The 18,655-nt window shown below is 40.7% G+C and overlaps 1 protein-coding gene across 4 annotated transcripts in view; it reads right to left on the bottom strand.

Annotated features, from left to right (window-relative positions):
• Positions 1-719: 719 nt before the first annotated feature.
• The window catches only part of LOC131467657 (noelin-2-like), a 53,378-nt gene continuing 35,442 nt past the window's right edge, over positions 720-18,655 (bottom strand). For all 4 annotated transcript variants that reach the window (XM_058641684.1, XM_058641686.1, XM_058641685.1 and 1 more), the window contains 3 exons: positions 3,592-3,768; positions 3,336-3,509; positions 720-1,604 (listed from right to left, as the gene is read on the bottom strand). In XM_058641684.1, the coding sequence (XP_058497667.1) occupies positions 1,284-1,604; positions 3,336-3,509; positions 3,592-3,768 (672 nt within the window). In that variant the 3' untranslated portion in view covers positions 720-1,283. The remainder of the gene's footprint in view (positions 1,605-3,335; positions 3,510-3,591; positions 3,769-18,655) is intronic.

The raw sequence follows: 18,655 nt of genomic DNA, 5'->3' as shown, positions 1-18,655 counted from the left end.
AAATTGACTCTTTCCCGACTGCTTTACTGTGTACACAAATAACATTAAAGCAATGGCACTCAATAGTGACTGTATTTCCCAAATAAGCTCCGAGGCACATCAGTATTCACACAGCAATAAGCTCAGTTGTGTTTTGTTAAAGGAGGTGGGAAACCAGACAAAGAGTCAGAGCCTGAGTGTCCCACATCACCAGGCCTGGGTTTTAGTCTCAACATCAGGTGAAATACAAACGGCAGGATGTTCATGCGTTGTAAGACCAGCTCGATCCCGCAGCTGCCTAACTGCCACCGCGGAGCGCCACTGGAACCAACGAGCTTACTGCTACGTCCTCTTCTGCCCTAGAAGTTCAACCCGTAATCATCTCTGCAGTGGCACCTCCAGGAATAAGGTGGATATAAGGGTGGATTCTGGCATTCACTTACTCTACACAACTGCCATCGTCCATTGTCCATCAAAACCAGGTTAAAACTCCCATAGACTGTTTTATAAAAAACTTCCCATTTCAAAACAAAACAAAAAGACATTTGTAAAGGCTTGAGATTAAATAATGTGAAATTAACTCAAAATGTTGACTGTAAGTTTTGTTTACTTTGCATATAAAAGTTGGCTCATTTTCACACACACTTCCATTCAAAGGTTCTAATAAATGGTTAGTTCCTGAGTTGGACTCACCCTTCGGTCTGTGGGCTCTCCCTACTCCGAAACAGAGGCAACAGCAGTGTTGTTTGACAGTAAGGTTTATTGAATGAACAACCATGCTGACTGAACACGTCCACAATCACATCACAAACCCAGAACATCTCCATCCGGGGGGCCGTCGTCCTAGCTCGAGGTCTAAACCTTGTTGAAATGTAGTTCACGAGCAAAGTTTTGGGGAGTTTTTTTTCCTTCAACAATTTGACCTCAACTTGCAAAATCAAATCTCGAGACACAAGTGGAATGAAATGCAACAGAATATGGATGAGCTCCAACTGTCTGACTTCCTTCTGTCTATCAGCGGCTCTGTAGCAGAAGCAGTTAATTCTCTTGGCTTCACCTTGATAAATACTCTTGTCTGTGACCTTTAGACCGGTGTTCAACAACCATGTATAGTGTCTAGTTATACGCCTTCTCTGCCAGGAAATCATACAGTTCCAAACACAGATGGTAGACTATTTCCAATTGACACTCATAGCCATTGTGTGTGTGTGTGTGTGTGTGTGTGTGTGTGTGTGATGCTGCACCTGTCAACAATCAATTCTCTCCACCTCTACTGTGTTTTGTTACCATTCCCTACGCGTGATCTATCCGTCGCTCCGAATGACGTGAAACAGTGTGACATTGTAGAGGACCTGGTGTCCGTTGTTCCATGTGTATAGCGCTCTCTCTCTGGGGTTGTAGTCCATCATGCTGATGTGGGAGTACTGGTTATGGAAGGGGATGTCGGTGTACTCGTACGTGGAGGAGTTGGTGTGGTAGGCAAAGTGGACTTTGGCCCCGGCCAGGTGGGAGTTGGTGACGTACAGTGTGCCGCAGATCATGAAGGCCTCCCCTGCACTGCGCTTAGGAAACCCTGTGTCCCAGCTCTGGGCTACTTCTAGTGTGCGAGGGTCCAGACGACTCACCTGGAGACAGAGACACACAGAGACAGTCACAGACAGTTTATCAGGTCACACAAGTTTGACAAAATCCAGCCATTTCTGACAGCAGTGGTAAGGTGCTCTCAGCAGTGTTTGGAAAATAACGCAGTTTAAACGAACAGCGTTATTTTTTCAGTAACGGGGTAATCTAACTAATTACTTTTCCCGTTGTTACAACACACACACAACAGCTAACCAGAGAATCGATGAAGCAGCAGAGATGGCGAGTCAGGACTCTGATGTAAAGTTGGCATTTTCATTGTGATCAAAGGCAAGAACGTACATGTAATGTGTACATTATGTCCCGGAGCAAAAACTTTGTCGACATCAGTTGTAAGCAATTCTAATTTTATGAAGCATCTCACAATGGCACACGCATCTACAAAGTTAGTTGCCAAAAACAGCGATTATTGAGAGTTTGATTTATTTAATTAAGAATAAGGCTACAGAGCTAAACACACTTTTTTGTTGTTTAAAAGTTTACTTTTGTTGTCTTAGGTTGAGAGAGTTTGATTTCATTTGCTAGAGTTAAATGCACTTTATATGGTGTAACTGTTTACTTTTCTTACAAAGATAATACTTGAAGTGCAGGATAAACATCTTGCTGTCTGTCGACGTGCAATAAATATAGAAAGTTATGTACAAACACCTGTCTGTTCTACTCATTTCAACTGACTTGTGAAAACTACACAAAGAAATCCATATTCTTCTTTTTTTTTAACAGTAACGCAAACAGTTACTTTCCCTGGTAACGAGTTACTTTTATTATAGAGTAATTCAGTTACTAACTCAGTTACTTTTTGGAACAAGTAGTGAGTAACTATAACTAATGACTTTTTTAAAGTAACGTTACCAACACTGGCTCTCAGTTAAAGGTTACTGTGGTGATATTTCCTGTTTTTAAAAAGCCCCTTTTGTTGAATTAATCACACACTGTGCAGTTCATGAAGTAATCAACCACGCTGACAACTACAGCAATTGTGTTTGTGAAAGATATGTTCATAACACTTGTCTAAGTTTAGCAGATGCCATGGGCTTAGTTTGTTATTTTTATATTTTGTTGTGTTTCACATATTGTTGTGTCTTATTTAAGTATTTTGTCAAGTCTTTCGTTATTTTTGTTATTTTATGTTGCTACAATTTCGCTTTGTCCTCATAATGACAATAAAAATTCTTGATTCTTAAGTCTTTTTATATATTGCGTCTATATAAAATCAGTTTTCACATACAAATGATAGTAAGCATTTCAGATTTGTTTTCAAATTAAAGTCACAACGTTTAATCAGTGCAATTAGCAAAGCTCAAAGGTTGCACTTTAACAAGATTTCTGATTTTTCTGCTTCTTAAACATGAACATTTTCTGGTTTTCTGGTGTAAAGAAATCATTACACTATGAATAAGTTGGTGTGTGGCCAACACAAGACATTTGCAGCCCTACTGGAAATGATTCAAACTTTTAAGTTGTTTGTCCTTGCATTACAACGTTGAATAGTTAATGTTCTGATGGCGTCGTGTGGTAATGCTCCATCACATTTGAAATCAATTATTCAGTGCATATTTAAATGAACCTTGACTTCAAAAAATAATCATGCAAATCCAATGGCAACAGTAATGTCTCTGTCAGCTTTGTTGGGGGAGAAGAACCTGCTGACAACAGTAACTACAGTTCCAAACCACAGAGAGAAAACATTGTTGCTTTTTGTTTCCAGACTGTACCATTATGTTTCCAGCATTGGGGATGGTGGTGTAGACGGCCCAGAGTCCAGTTTCATCAGCCATGAGGTCGATGTCAGAGGATCCTCCCCAGCTGTAGGGGAAGGTGTTGTTGTATCCGGCACCGCTGAGGCTGCGCTGGAGCAACACGCTGCGAGAGCGGAAGTGGTACTGAATCTGGAGAGACACACACATCGTTGTGCGATCTTATTATCAAACTGATAATGTTGCTCTTCTCATACGACAGCGAGTCTCTTACCAGGATGTTGCTCTGGTGCTTGTTGTAATAGAGTGAGCCGTTGTAGACCACGTGGCCGGTTCCTGCCCATGGGTGCGGCAACAGATGCTGCACAAAGTTTTGGCCCTTGGTGAAATCCCCCATGGTCCTGTACTCCAGCACACGTCGGCCCTTATAGTAACCATCCATGGACCACACCTGAACAAAGAAGGAACCAGAGGGTTTAACTCTCTGATCATAACAACCTTCACAAGCTGTAAAATCAAACACAGAGTCTTTCATTCTTCTTCCGTTTTAAACTTTAAACCCAATTTAAATCAAGTGATTTTCATCAAGAGGGACTTAGACTTCTGCATCTCCTCTGGTCTCTGTGTAAACGCTGTGATGTAATCTGGACTGTGACGGGAGAGTATTAACATCTGAGCGATCCGATCATGGCCAGACCACGCTTAGCACAGGTCTAAACAGCCCCTGAGTGCTTCCTCTGCTTCCTCTGACCACAAAAACCATTTACAGAGGTGGTTTAAGGACGCATTTGTCCACATTCTGAGCTGCATGAACACAATCTGTCCTCAGGGCGGATTAGAGACTGCCTCCTCAGCTGACGTCGTCTGATCACTGCTACTTACTCTAAATCAGTGCTCGGCTCCTCTTGTCTCTCTTTTTTTGCTTTTTAGATGCTGACACAAGACACATTTGTTCAAAAACATCATTGTGATCGGATCACTGAGGACAGATATTAATACCAGATCTGAAATGGGCATTTGACCAATTATAGTGCAACCTAAATGCAACATTTAAGCTGTTTGTTACATTTCAATCCAATAATGTTAAAGGACATAACTGTGTTTGACTCCCGCCAGGTTTGGTTCCTCTTCTCTCAGGCTCGGTCAGGATCAGACAGTAAATGATTTATTAATCGCTGATGACGATGAGTAAAATGAAACATCTTTTAATCATTTAATGAACTTTAAGTCAAAGTCTCAGATGCTAAATAACTATTTGTTTTTGGTTTTACTGCATCTTTCTTTCCGATATGAGGAAATGTTTTAATAGAAATAGCAATTACCTGAAAGAGTGTTTGTGCTGTGCGTTTCTGTCATTTTTAAGTGTGACCTCTTTGCATTTTAATCTGGATAACACAGCAGAGAGGAGATGAGAAACAATGTGCTGCTCTGAACGTATGCACGCAAACAATTCAGCTCTCAGGTCGCCCCACATTCCTGCAATTTATAAATTCCTGTAGATAATTAGAGGTGATGAATTATACATCCTGGATATGGAAGATTAATTCCCAACGTCCCACAATTACTCAGTTAAATGAAAATGAAAAGTAAAACCAGGTAATCTGAGAGTAATGAGAAGAGGTGTAAATATAGGGCAGCGGAAATGGGGGAGGGAGATGGTGAACAATCAGGGATCAAACAAATGGAAGAAGAAAATAGGATGAGGAGACAGAAAGAAAATTGAGTGTTGACAGCATGGAGGGGTTGATTAGGGATGTGAGGTGAAGTGGATGAAAAAGCAGAAAGAACTGTGAAGAGAAGATCTTTTGAAAGAGACGTTCACCAATCCCTCAGCAGAAAGAAAAAGTAGAGAGGGGAGAAAAGAGTGAGCACATGAAAGGGATCTTTCCTTCTATGGGTCAAACAAAAAAGAACATTTCTCCAGCAGTGGCAGCACCATTTTAAATTACAGTTAATTTGTAGACATAATATTTAAAATCCACACTGAATTAGACTTTCAGACAAAGGTAACTGATTGCAGTGATTCTGAGGGCTTTCAATAACAGTGTTCTCAGCTTGTGGTTTGCGAAGAAAATGAATCAGACTGATTGCTCTCTCTCTACACCATCAACACTCTCTTCTCATTATTTGCTCTCCTCTAAATACCTCCCTTATTTTTCTCCCTGCACCAGCAGCCCATCTAATGGAAACTTTTTTAAAAATTCAAAAAACAGTGTTTCAAAAGGAAGTCCCTTTGTGCTCTGGCAGATGCAGTCTTCATGCATTTGAATGCACCATTTGCTTCAAATAAATAAGCTCCAGATGCTTATTACACAATGAACGGTTTGTGCAAAAAAGGTGAGCGGGAAATGTGTTTTTTCCCCCGATGTGTCTTGAACTAACACCTTCATTTTGGAGGCTGTTGCACCATTTTGATTCCTAGTCACTCCCTTATGATCACTGTTGTGAAGACGCAACAGGAGCAAAAAGAAAATAAAATAAAGAGCAGGTTCTGTGTCATAATAAATATCCCTGTGTGCACATGAATGCAGTTCTCTGCAGTGTTTTGAATATGGAATAATTCAGTTCCTTTGTGTCGTAAATCTGCCATTTCTATGCGACAATCCAGTCCAGACGAACTACATCAATGACATAGTGAAACAAAAGCTTACAAGGAACATAAACTGTATAAGTTGGGCTGTGTGGTGCAAATAATACTTAAAAAAAAACAATTATTGTTATTTAATAACAATAATGGGCCCTTTTCACAGTGACCATTTTCATGTTTTGGCAGGAAGAATACAGGAACACAGCCATCATATTTGATTAGGATGGTTTTAAAAGAGCTGTATAACAGAGGTAATAGAGGCAAGATATATTGTATAAGATAATATCGTGATTGTTGTTTTGAAGATGGGCATTATGAGATGTGAGTATTTAAATGACTTCAAAACACGCACTGAAACTCCACACATTCCCTGAACATGTGCAGCAAAAGTCCTCCTTGCTGCAGCAGTGAGGAGCTACTATGGTAATGGCAAATGATGTGATGTAGAATCGAGCCGAGTAGAGCTGAGTCGTGCTAGAACTGTATAATGGAAAAACATAAGTTAAGTTTATTTAGTATTATTTTATTTGCTCTTGCTTGTTTGCTGCACAATTTAACCTTACAGCAGATCATCTGAATGTTTAATTCAATGTTTCTACGCTGTAGCTTAGTGATACATCTGGAATAGATTTTAAAGAAAGAAAGAGCTGTTTTTGTGAAACATTTTGTCCATTGATGTTATATGTAAGCAACAATTAAAGACTAAAACAAATAAAACATTTTAAGACAAATAATATGACAATTATTGTCAAAATCCCCAAAAATATTGAGATTTTTTTTTTGCCTACATCGCCCACCCATGGTCCCTAGTTTTGCGACAGGTCTACAACATGGCGAAAAAAAGCTGGAATATTAAGCAAAAAATATGAAAGAATTTTTCATATACAACAAGAAAGGTATATGAAAAACTAAAATGTGGCACATGTTTCAGGTTTAGCTGAAGAAGTCGACCACTTGTGCAACCGTTGTGAACTGTGATATAAATTTTTGGTCATACTGCCCAGCACAAGATCATTATCTGCTGATACTCACCCTGTTGACTGTTATTGGCCATAAAGAAGATTCACTGATACAGACATGATTGTTTATCTTGGCTGTGTGTACTAAAAATAACTCTTCTAATTGAATTGAAAACAGTTGCGTAAGATGCTAAAAGTAGTGTGATTGTGTGAAGGGCTGACTTGAAAAGAGTTTTTTTTTTTTTCTTTTACAATGGGGTTGGGTGACATAACACTGTAAACCAGAGAATGTAAAAATAGCAATGGAATCAGTTTCATAACCATCAGAAGAGAAAAACAACACACATCTGCTGTGTAATGTTCATACATTTAATTCAGTATTTTAAGTGTTACGAAAACCCTTAATCAATTCTGCAAACAACAAACAACTAGAACAAGAAAACACTATAATTATGTAACTGAAATGCTGTAATAGCGTTTTTATTTAAAGTGTATATGTAGGCACGAAAATGGTCTATATCGCAGAGCTAATAACACACAACGACCAGCTATTTGTCTCCAGACTTCGCTCGCACAATCCACACAGGACTGAAAAGGCTCCGCTTGTGTCATGTATGTTTCTGCAATGCTGTCAATCAAAAACCAGTTCTGCCCTTCAGACAGTTCCTCCATTGACACCCAGAGAAGCTGGGATGATGATCCGTCACCCGTGATAAACAACTGATTCTGAATGAACTAGTGACAGGTTCTAGCGCACATTTAGTGTTGAAATGTAAATACATCACCACTGATGTATATCTAGTAATGTTATTTGCTGACCTTCACAGACTTCCGAGTATTGAGGTACTGAAATTCCACATTTTCCACTCTTGCTTCACCAGTTCATGCTTTCATCACTCTCTAATCAGCCGAAGGCTTCCTGTCCGAGACTCCTCCCCCTTTTATAAACACCGCTGGAGCTTGGTGTGAGCGATTGAGAGGTTCAACTCACTGAGCACCTCACTCAGCTGCAACTGGTGACAAGTTCACTACCAGACCATGAACCCTACACTCTCCATCATACAGCTCTCAGCCCAATTATTGGCATTTTTCAAAATCAAGCTTTGAGTGAAGTTAGCCTCAAGTGCCTTTTAAAACACCCAAGGACACTTTACAGAGAATAATAAAGATAATAAAAAACAATTAAACAGCAGGTCACAGTTTTAGAGAAAAGATAAAATAGAACAATGTTAGTTACCCTTTAACACCTGAATTAAGAGTTTTTGTCTGTGTCTGTGTGAGTGAGTTTTTAGTTTAGTATCATGTTTTTCTTGACAGTTGATAGGACATTAATCCCATCCACGGAGAACATTGCGTTGTTACTGCCTTTGATATTAATTATAAATGTTTCATTTAATTTTAATCATTTTAGCACTCCCTCTGAGCCCACAGACATCATTATTAATTAATCATGGTAACACAGTGTAACTGTCTGTGAGACAGATTTCATTGTTACAAATATGAGTTCATTAAGTGTTTGAAAGTGAATAAATACATGTCGGTAAAATGATTTTATTGTCATTTAAATACCTTGAAGTGAGGTCATTTTATTTTGAAAGTGCATGGTCACATGACGGGGTTCTGTTTGAGGTTGAACTGGGGGATTGTGGGTCAGAAGCGGGACCACTGTCATGGAGGCAAGAAGTTATGATGTTATGAAGGTTTTCTGCACTGTGTTCAAGAGGCGCACACGGTAATTGTACTTTGTTTTATTTGTATTTCATTTTTCAGTTGGTTAAAATAATTCTCAATGGACTCATATGGACTTTTTATGTTTTGTCTTTGTAGTTTTCACCGTGTCTTATCATTTATTTGTGTCTAGAAAAAAAGAAAATCAAGACAGCTGTACGAATCGTGGCCTTTTTAATCAACCAGTGTAGCTACACACAGTATAACACTCATCAAAATTTGGATACTGTCCAAACCCTATTTAACAGTGATGATTTATTTGTGGCCCTGCCACGGAAGAACAAAAGTAAAATAAAAAATAAACAAACAAAACAACAGAATCATTATCAATTTATCAGTCAAATTGGCTTTCTCACAGTTATTTTAACTATTTGTGTTCGGCCTAGGATTTCACAGTTTAAAAATTTAATACCAAGGCGGGAAAATTCCTTTTTTTAATAATTGCATTGGTTGTTTATTATTATTTAATCGGCCAATGTTTGGCTAAATAAATGTATTTATTATTTCAGACATAAAAACGTTGATCAGAGAGCCTGACCATTAGGGCTGTTCAATCACTGCTTTCTAAAGTTAAGCAACTGTTTGTATTATATGTTGGGAAAATATATAATACACTTGTATACACTTGTTGGGACAAGAGGTATGTCACAGCCTGGATGAGATGATGAAGATAATAGTGATGATGATAACTGTCTTTAATGTTGTTCATTTTTGAAATGCTCCTGGTCTTTATCTTCTTCTCTTTCCCCTCTTTTTAAATGTGACGTTCTGTTTGTAATCTGCTGACCTTGTTTTCTGTACATGTAAACCCTTCCGTCTAAGGACAGACAGCATCACTATAGACTGTAAAGCCCTTTGCCAAGAGGCAAATTGTGTTTGTGATGTTGGGCTATAGAAATAAATAAAATAGACTCTACAATTTGAACACAGAGCATTTCGGCTGATTTTTCCATTACTATGTTTAAATGTACAGTATATACAGAGGCTATAAGAAAGTACAATATATTATTATTATCTGATATATAATTTCATTTTCACCAATTAGATAAACAGATAATTAGATGAGCAAAAAGTACTCAAAATGTTTAAAATCTGATTTTTTTATAGGAAAAACCCATAATCTGTCGACCTCTTAAAAGGGGTGTGGATTTCGTCACATCACATTAAAAAGTGATCACTTCACTGCCTGTGAGGCGTAGACGTGTGAGCAGAGTGACCAATAATACATAAAAAATTCAACATATCTATAATGTCTACATCAGTTGTTTTTCCTTTTCCACCCCCTCCTTTATTATGCCAGCTGTTGTTCTTTTCATCAACCCTCTTACTCTTTGTTTCTTACGCTTTCCATCCGCCCCCTCTCTTTTCCATTTTACTGTCTCTCCTGTCGTCTTCACCAAACATCCCTGCTCTCTCTCTCTCTCTCTCTCTCTCTCTCTCTCTCTCTCTCTGCCTCTCACACACACGATCAGCGCAGACATCTTGACAGATTAGGAGATATTCACACCTCAGCAGCTGCTCTCAAATACAGCGACAGGTGTGTGTGCACACATCTGTGTGTGTTAGGTGTAGCGTGTGCACACATATGCACACTGACACTCACTGATGAGCTAATAAAGAATTCATAAATGTCAAACTGGGACCCGATGCAGACAGTGTAGTCATGGATACCGAAGGACGTACGGGAATGACTTTACTCTTCTCTAATCACTCATGAGTGTGTTTAAATTTTGAAATGTTCTCAGTTGGTGGGTGATGTTTCAGTAACTAATATATATATGTATAGGTGATATTAACACCTAAATTGTAATATAAGTCTAATTAATGATCGTTATTGGACAATTATTTAAGGGCTGGTCCCTGTCAGGAATGAAGTGGAGCAGCAGACAAGGAGGAAGCTGCATGCCATCATGGACAACAATAAGAACCCCCTCCACAACATCCTGATAGATCAGAGAAGCAGCCACAGTGAGAGGCTCATTTTACTGCGCTGTGGGACGGAAAGGTTCAGGAAATCTTTTGTCCCCACAGCCATCAGGATTTTTAACAGTGACTGTTTATCAGTCGCCCCCCTACCCTAACAATGGCCACGTTGCAATTAACAGTGCAATTTTTATTTATTTAGTTTCCGCCTTTTACTATTTATCTGGTTTATGTTTTTTACTTGTTTTATACTTGTCTTTTTTCTTATACTGCTGGACAATGTGAATTTCCCCCATGGGGGGTCAATAAAGTATTTATCTCTTTATCTCCACATGCACACACATACAGCATGTGCATGCTACTGGCTGTGGCACTGCGAGCAGCTGTAGACAGTGGTGATTACACATGTCTACTGGAGGACTTGTACAGAAATATAAATGCTTACACCAGAGGTGTGAAGCAAAGAAACTAGAAAATATTCACATTTAAGAAGCTGAAAAATCCGAAAACTTGTTTTAATTATCAAAAAAAAACACTTGATCGATCGAACAATCCATTACCAAATTAGCAGACGATTAGTTCAGTAATCAATTAATCGACTGATCATTGAAGCCCTAAGACTGACTGAATGAATATAAGAGATTTGTGTGTACCTTTAATTGCACTTGACAGGTTAATTATTGATTTGAATTCTTGGGGAGGCAGACCTTCATATTAGCAAAATAAAAATTGTCATCTTGTGTTTTACACCTGCAACTACTTTCACACACATGACAAAATGTTGTGACTTCCTTTTTTTTAATCTGATTGTTAATAGTACTTTTCTACCCCAAGTTCCATTAGCCTGATGAACAGAAACAGCTAAAAGTAGCAGTTGCCAAGTTGCCTCAAAATATTATTTTTATTTTGTATTAAAAGTTCTGTTTATCAGTGTTTTGAAAATACATTGTTAATTTTTTTTTTTTGTTTTAAGAGACATTGGCCCAGCAATTTATGATAACAATAATAACTAGTACCGCGCGCGGTTCTGAACGGGTTCGAGCCGACCCACGCGGGTCGCCGTGTGCCACGGCTCCCCGCGTGCCTCGCGCTCTCACCCGTTCATTCACCGCGCGCGGTACTAGTTATTTTCAGTACTAGTTATTTTCAGTACTAGTTATTTTCAGTACTAGTTATTTTCAGCGGCGTCCCTGCGCATGTCGTTCCAAATTTCGAGGGGGATCGGGCAACGTATGACAAAGTTATAGGGCACTTCCTGTTTAAAATGGCAGACTTCCTGTTCGGTCAAGTGCGTGTACGTAAACGTGTTCAGGGAACTTCCCTTGTCTTACATATCAAGTTTTGTGCAGATCGGATAATCTTAGAGTTTACTTCCTGTTTCGGGCATTCCACTTCCTGTTGGGAGGTCATCTCTTGCAGACATGCTCAGGACAGGTCCCTGGTGTCACATAAAAGGTTTCGTGCAAATCGGACAACGTACGGCAAAGTTAGAGGGCACTTCCTGTTTAAAATCGCCAACTTCCTGTTCGTCTCCGTAAACGTGTTCAGGGAAGTTCACTTGTCTTACATATCAAGTTTTGTTCAGATCGGACAATGTAAGACTTTACTTCCTGTTTCGGGCGTTCCACTTCCTGTAGGGAGGTGACCTTTTACGGACATGCTCAGGACAGTTCCCTGGTGTCACATATAAGGTTTTGTGCAGATCGGACAACGTACGGCAAAGTTAGAGGGCACTTCCTGTTTAAAATGGCCGACTTCCTGTTCGGTCAACGGCGTCTCCGTAAACATGTTCAGGGAAGGTCCAGTAACTCACATATCTAGTTTCGTGTCAATCGGACAATGTAAGACTTTACTTCCTGTTTCGGGCGTTCCACTTCCTGTAGGGAGGTGACCTTTTACGGACATGTTGAGGAAGGGTCTGGGGTCCCACATACTAAGTTTCAAGTGGATACAACAATCCCTGTTGGAGCAGCATCAAAAACTATAAATGTAATTCTGTCTGCTGTCACCAGGGGGCGCTGTATTTGAAAATGAATATTTTCATATAGACGTGTTCAGGGCCGGACTGTCATCAATCCTTGCAAGTTTGGTTCAGATCGGACCAGAATTGGCAAAGTTGTAACAGTTTGTTTTTTTAGAATTTTCTACCACCACCAGGAGGCGCTGTTTTCAAAATGTACCGTTTCAGCAACATAGTCATATTCAGGAACTAACCATCATCAACTACAGTAAGTTTGGTTGCGATCAGACCTTCCATCGCGAAGTTATAAGAGTTTCATTGTCTGTTGTGAAAAATTATTATTATCTCCAATTTTGGCGCCCCCTATCTCGTACACCATACAATATTTTAAAAAGCTTTTGATAACTTTTGATGCTCAACTCGTCCACATTGATCTCACCAAGTTTGAAGGTGATCGCACAAAAGCTCTAGGAGGAGATAATTGAAATACAAGCTGTCATATTGTCTGCTGTCACCAGGGGGCGCTGTTTTCGAAATTGAATATTTTCATATAGACGTCTTTAGGGCCGGACTGTCATCAATCCTAGCAAGTTTGGTTCAGATCGGACCAGGATTCGCAAAGTTGTAGCAGTTTGATTTTTTGTCCCAAAAATCCGACTTTGCGTCGTTGCCATGGCAACACCGTTAAACGATTTGTCGTCATATTGATCACGCATCATCTACCATGTGTCTTGACTGTTGTCACCAATTTTGAGTGCGGTACGATTATCTGTGTAAAAGTTATTCCCGAAATTGTAAAAAAACTTTTTTTTGGTGTATTTTCTTTCACCACAAGGAGGCGCTGTTTTCAAACTTCACCGTTTTTTCATAGACGTCTTCAGCCATGGCCCATCATCAATGGTAGCAAGTTTGGTTCGGATCGGACCTTCCATCGCAAAGTTATAAGAGTTTTGTTTTTCTGATGCGAAACATCAGAATCATCACGAACTTTGCCGCCCCCTATCTCGTGCGCCATGCGACATTTGAAAAAACTTTTGATACCGTGAGCTCCTCAACTGGTCCACAGGGACCTCACCAAGTTTGAAGGTGATCGCACGATAACTCTAGGAGGAGTTAGTTCAAATACCATTGCTGCGAATTCGCCAAAATCGCCAAAAAATGGCCAATCAACCCAAGATGGCGGATTTCCTGTTGGGTTTGGATCATGGTCATAATGTAATTTTTTCTTCATCCTGACCCACTACACATGTGTACCGAATTTCGTGCATGTGCGATATTTGTGTTGGTCATGGTGAATTTGGACAGGTGGCGCCGCACTTATTGGCCCCTCCCACATTCAATTTTCGACGCACATTCCCCGAACCTTTTTCAGACGTAAATTTACACCACGATTGATGCGGTCACAAAAATCTGTGAGTTTTGGGGTATGGGAAAGGCCTCAAAAAGGCGATTTACTTTAAGGAATAATAAGAATAATAATAATAAAAAAAATAACTAGTACCGCGCGCGGTTCTGAACGGGTTCGAGCCGACCCACGCGGGTCGCCGTGTGCCACGGCTCCCCGCATGCCTCGCGCTCTCACCCGTTCATTCACCGCGCGCGGTACTAGTTATTTTCAGTACTAGTTATTTTCAGTACTAGTTATTTTCAGCGGCGTCCCTGCGCATGTCGTTCCAAATTTCGAGGGGGATCGGGCAACGTATGACAAAGTTATAGGGCACTTCCTGTTTAAAATGGCAGACTTCCTGTTCGGTCAAGTGCGTGTACGTAAACGTGTTCAGGGAACTTCCCTTGTCTTACATATCAAGTTTTGTGCAGATCGGATAATCTTAGAGTTTACTTCCTGTTTCGGGCATTCCACTTCCTGTTGGGAGGTCATCTCTTGCAGACATGCTCAGGACAGGTCCCTGGTGTCACATAAAAGGTTTCGTGCAAATCGGACAACGTACGGCAAAGTTAGAGGGCACTTCCTGTTTAAAATCGCCAACTTCCTGTTCGTCTCCGTAAACGTGTTCAGGGAAGTTCCCTTGTCTTACATATCAAGTTTTGTTCAGATCGGACAATGTAAGACTTTACTTCCTGTTTCGGGCGTTCCACTTCCTGTAGGGACGTGACCTTTTACGGACATGCTCAGGACAGGTCCCTGGTGTCACATATAAGGTTTTGTGCAGATCGGACAACGTACGGCAAAGTTAGAGGGCACTTCCTGTTTAAAATGGCCGACTTCCTGTTCGGTCAACGGCGTCTCCGTAAACATGTTCAGGGAAGGTCCAGTAACTCACATATCTAGTTTCGTGTCAATCGGACAATGTAAGACTTTACTTCCTGTTTCGGGCGTTCCACTTCCTGTAGGGAGGTGACCTTTTACGGACATGTTGAGGAAGGGTCTGGGGTCCCACATACTAAGTTTCAAGTGGATACAACAATCCCTGTTGGAGCAGCATCAAAAACTATAAATGTAATTCTGTCTGCTGTCACCAGGGGGCGCTGTATTTGAAAATGAATATTTTCATATAGACGTGTTCAGGGCCGGACTGTCATCAATCCTTGCAAGTTTGGTTCAGATCGGACCAGGATTGGCAAAGTTGTAACAGTTTGTTTTTTTAGAATTTTCTACCACCACCAGGAGGTGCTGTTTTCAAAATGTACCGTTTCAGCAACATAGTCGTCTTCAACAACTAACCAGCATCAACTATAGCAAGTTTGGTTGGGATCAGACCTTCCATCGCGAAGTTATAAGAGTTTCATTGTCTGTTATGAAAAATTATTATTATCTCCAATTTTGGCGCCCCCTATCTCGTACGCCATACAATATTTTAAAAAGCTTTCGATAACTTTTGATGCTCAACTCGTCCACATTGATCTCACCAAGTTTGAAGGTGATCGCACAAAAGCTCTAGGAGGAGATAATTGAAATACAAGCTGTCATATTGTCTGCTGTCACCAGGGGGCGCTGTTTTCGAAATTTAATATTTTCATATAGACGTCTTTAGGGCCGGACTATCATCAATCCTAGCAAGTTTGGTTCAGATCGGACCAGGATTCACGAAGTTGTAGCAGTTTGATTTTTTGTCCCAAAAATCCGACTTTGCGTCGTTGCCATGGCAACACCGTTAAACGATTTGTTGTCATATTGATCACGCATCATCTACCATGTGTTTTGACTGTTGTCACCAATTTTCAGTGCGGTACGATTATCTGTGTAAAAGTTATTCCCGAAATTGTAAAAAAACTTTTTTTTTGTGTATTTTCTTTCACCACAAGGAGGCGCTGTTTTCAAACTTCACCGTTTTTTCATAGACGTCTTCAGCCATGGCCCATCATCAATGGTAGCAAGTTTGGTTCGGATCGGACCTTCCATCGCAAAGTTATAAGAGTTTTGTTTTTCTGATGCGAAACATCAGAATCATCACGAACTTTGCCGCCCCCTATCTCGTGCGCCGTGCGACATTTGAAAAAACTTTTGATACCGTGAGCTCCTCAACTGGTCCACAGGGACCTCACCAAGTTTGAAGGTGATCGCACGAAAACTCTAGGAGGAGTTAGTTCAAATACCATTGCTGCGAATTCGCCAAAATCGCCAAAAAATGGCCAATCAACCCAAGATGGCGGATTTCCTGTTGGGTTTGGATCATGGTCATAATGTAATTTTTTCTTCATCCTGACCCACTACACATGTGTACCGAATTTCGTGCATGTGCGATATTTGTGTTGGTCATGGTGAATTTGGACAGGTGGCGCCGCACTTATTGGCCCCTCCCACATTCAATTTTCGACGCACATTCCCCAAACCTTTTTCAGACGTAAATTTACACCAGGATTGATGCGGTCACAAAAATCTGTGAGTTTTGGGGTATGGGAAAGGCCTCAAAAAGGCAATTCATTTGGGGGAATAATAAGAATAATAATAATAATAATCCTTCCAGTTTCAATAGGTTTCTTGCAACCTTGTTGCTCGAACCCTAATAACTAGTACCGCGCGCGGTTCTGAACGGGTTCGAGCCGACCCACGCGGGTCGCCGTGTGCCACGGCTCCCCGCGTGCCTCGCGCTCTCACCCGTTCATTCACCGCGCGCGGTACTAGTTATTTTCAGTACTAGTTATTTTCAGTACTAGTTATTTTCAGCGGCGTCCCTGCGCATGTCGTTCCAAATTTCGAGGGGGATCGGGCAACGTATGACAAAGTTATAGGGCACTTCCTGTTTAAAATGGCCAACTTCCTGTTCGTCTCTGGAAACATGTTCAGGGAAGGTCCCGTAACATACATATCTAGTTTTGTGTCAATCGGACAATGTAAGGTTTTACTTCCTGTTTCAGCCGTTACACTTCCTGTAGGGAGGTGACCTTTTACGGACATGCTCAGGACAGGTCCCTGGTGTCACATATAAGGTTTTGTGCAAATCGGACAATGTACGGCAAAGTTAGAGGGCACTTCCTGTTTAAAATGGCTGACTTCCTGTTCGGTCAATGGCGTCTCTGTGAACATATTCAGGGAAGGTCCCTTAACTCACATATAAGGTTTCGTGCAAATCGGACAACGTACGGCAAAGTTAGAGGGCACTTCCGGTTAAAAATGGCCGACTTCCTGTTCGTCTCCGGAAACATGTTCAGGGAAGGTCCCGTAACTCACATATCTAGTTTCGTGTCAATCGGACAATGTAAGACTTTACTTCCTGTTTCAGGCGTTCCACTTCCTGTAGGGAGGTGACCTTTTACGGACATGTTGAGGAAGGGTCTGGGGTCCCACATACTAAGTTTCAAGTGGATACAACAATCCCTGTTGGAGCAGCATCAAAAACTATAAATGTAATTCTGTCTGCTGTCACCAGGGGGCGCTGTATTTGAAAATGAATATTTTCATATAGACGTGTTCAGGGCCGGACTGTCATCAATCCTTGCAAGTTTGGTTCAGATCGGACCAGGATTGGCAAAGTTGTAACAGTTTGTTTTTTTAGAATTTTCTACCACCACCAGGAGGCGCTGTTTTCAAAATGTACCATTTCAGCAACATAGTCGTCTTCAGCAACTAACCATCATCAACTATAGCAAGTTTGGTTGGGATCAGACCTTCCATCGCGAAGTTATAAGAGTTTCATTGTCTGTTATGAAAAATTATTATTATCTCCAATTTTGGCGCCCCCTATCTCGTACGCCATACAATATTTTAAAAAGCTTTTGATAACTTTTGATGCTCAACTCGTCCACATTGATCTCACAAAGTTTGAAGGTGATCGCACAAAAGCTCTAGGAGGAGATAATTGAAATACAAGCTGTCATATTGTCTGCTGTCACCAGGGGGCGCTGTTTTCGAAATTTAATATTTTCATATAGACGTCTTTAGGGCCGGACTATCATCAATCCTAGCAAGTTTGGTTCAGATCGGACCAGGATTCACGAAGTTGTAGCAGTTTGATTTTTTGTCCCAAAAATCCGACTTTGCGTCGTTGCCATGGCAACACCGTTAAACGATTTGTCGTCATATTGCTCACGCATCATCTACCATGTGTTTTGACTGTTGTCACCAATTTTGAGTGCGGTACGATTATCTGTGTAAAAGTTATTCCCAAAATCGTAAAAAAACTTTTTTTTGGTGTATTTTCTTTCACCACAAGGAGGCGCTGTTTTCAAACTTCACCGTTTTTTCATAGACGTCTTCAGCCATGGCCCATCATCAATCATAGCAAGTTTGGTTCGGATCGGACCTTCCATCGCAAAGTTATAAGAGTTTTGTTTTTCTGATGCGAAACATCAGAATCATCACGAACTTTGCCGCCCCCTATCTCGTGCGCCGTGCGACATTTGAAAAAACTTTTGATACTGTAAGCTCCTCAACTGGTCCACAGGGACCTCGCCGAATTTGAAGGTGATCGCACGAAAACTCTAGGAGGAGTTAGTTCAAATACCATTGCTGCGAATTCGCCAAAATCGCCAAAAAATGGCCAATCAACCCAAGATGGCGGATTTCCTGTTGGGTTTGGATCATGGTCATAATGTAATTTTTTCTTCATCCTGACCCACTACACATGTGTACCGAATTTCGTGCATGTGCGATAATTGTGTTGGTCATGGTGAATTTTGACAGGTCGCTTCGCACGTTTTGGCCCCTCCCACATTCAATTTTTGACGCACATTCCCCGAACCTTTTTCAGGCGTAAATTTACACCAGGATTGATGCGGTCAC

This window comes from Solea solea, chromosome 10, assembly GCF_958295425.1.
Source record: "Solea solea chromosome 10, fSolSol10.1, whole genome shotgun sequence".
NCBI lineage: Eukaryota > Metazoa > Chordata > Actinopteri > Pleuronectiformes > Soleidae > Solea > Solea solea.
Note: the sequence above shows the minus strand (reverse complement) of the source record. Positions and strands in the feature narration are given on the sequence as shown.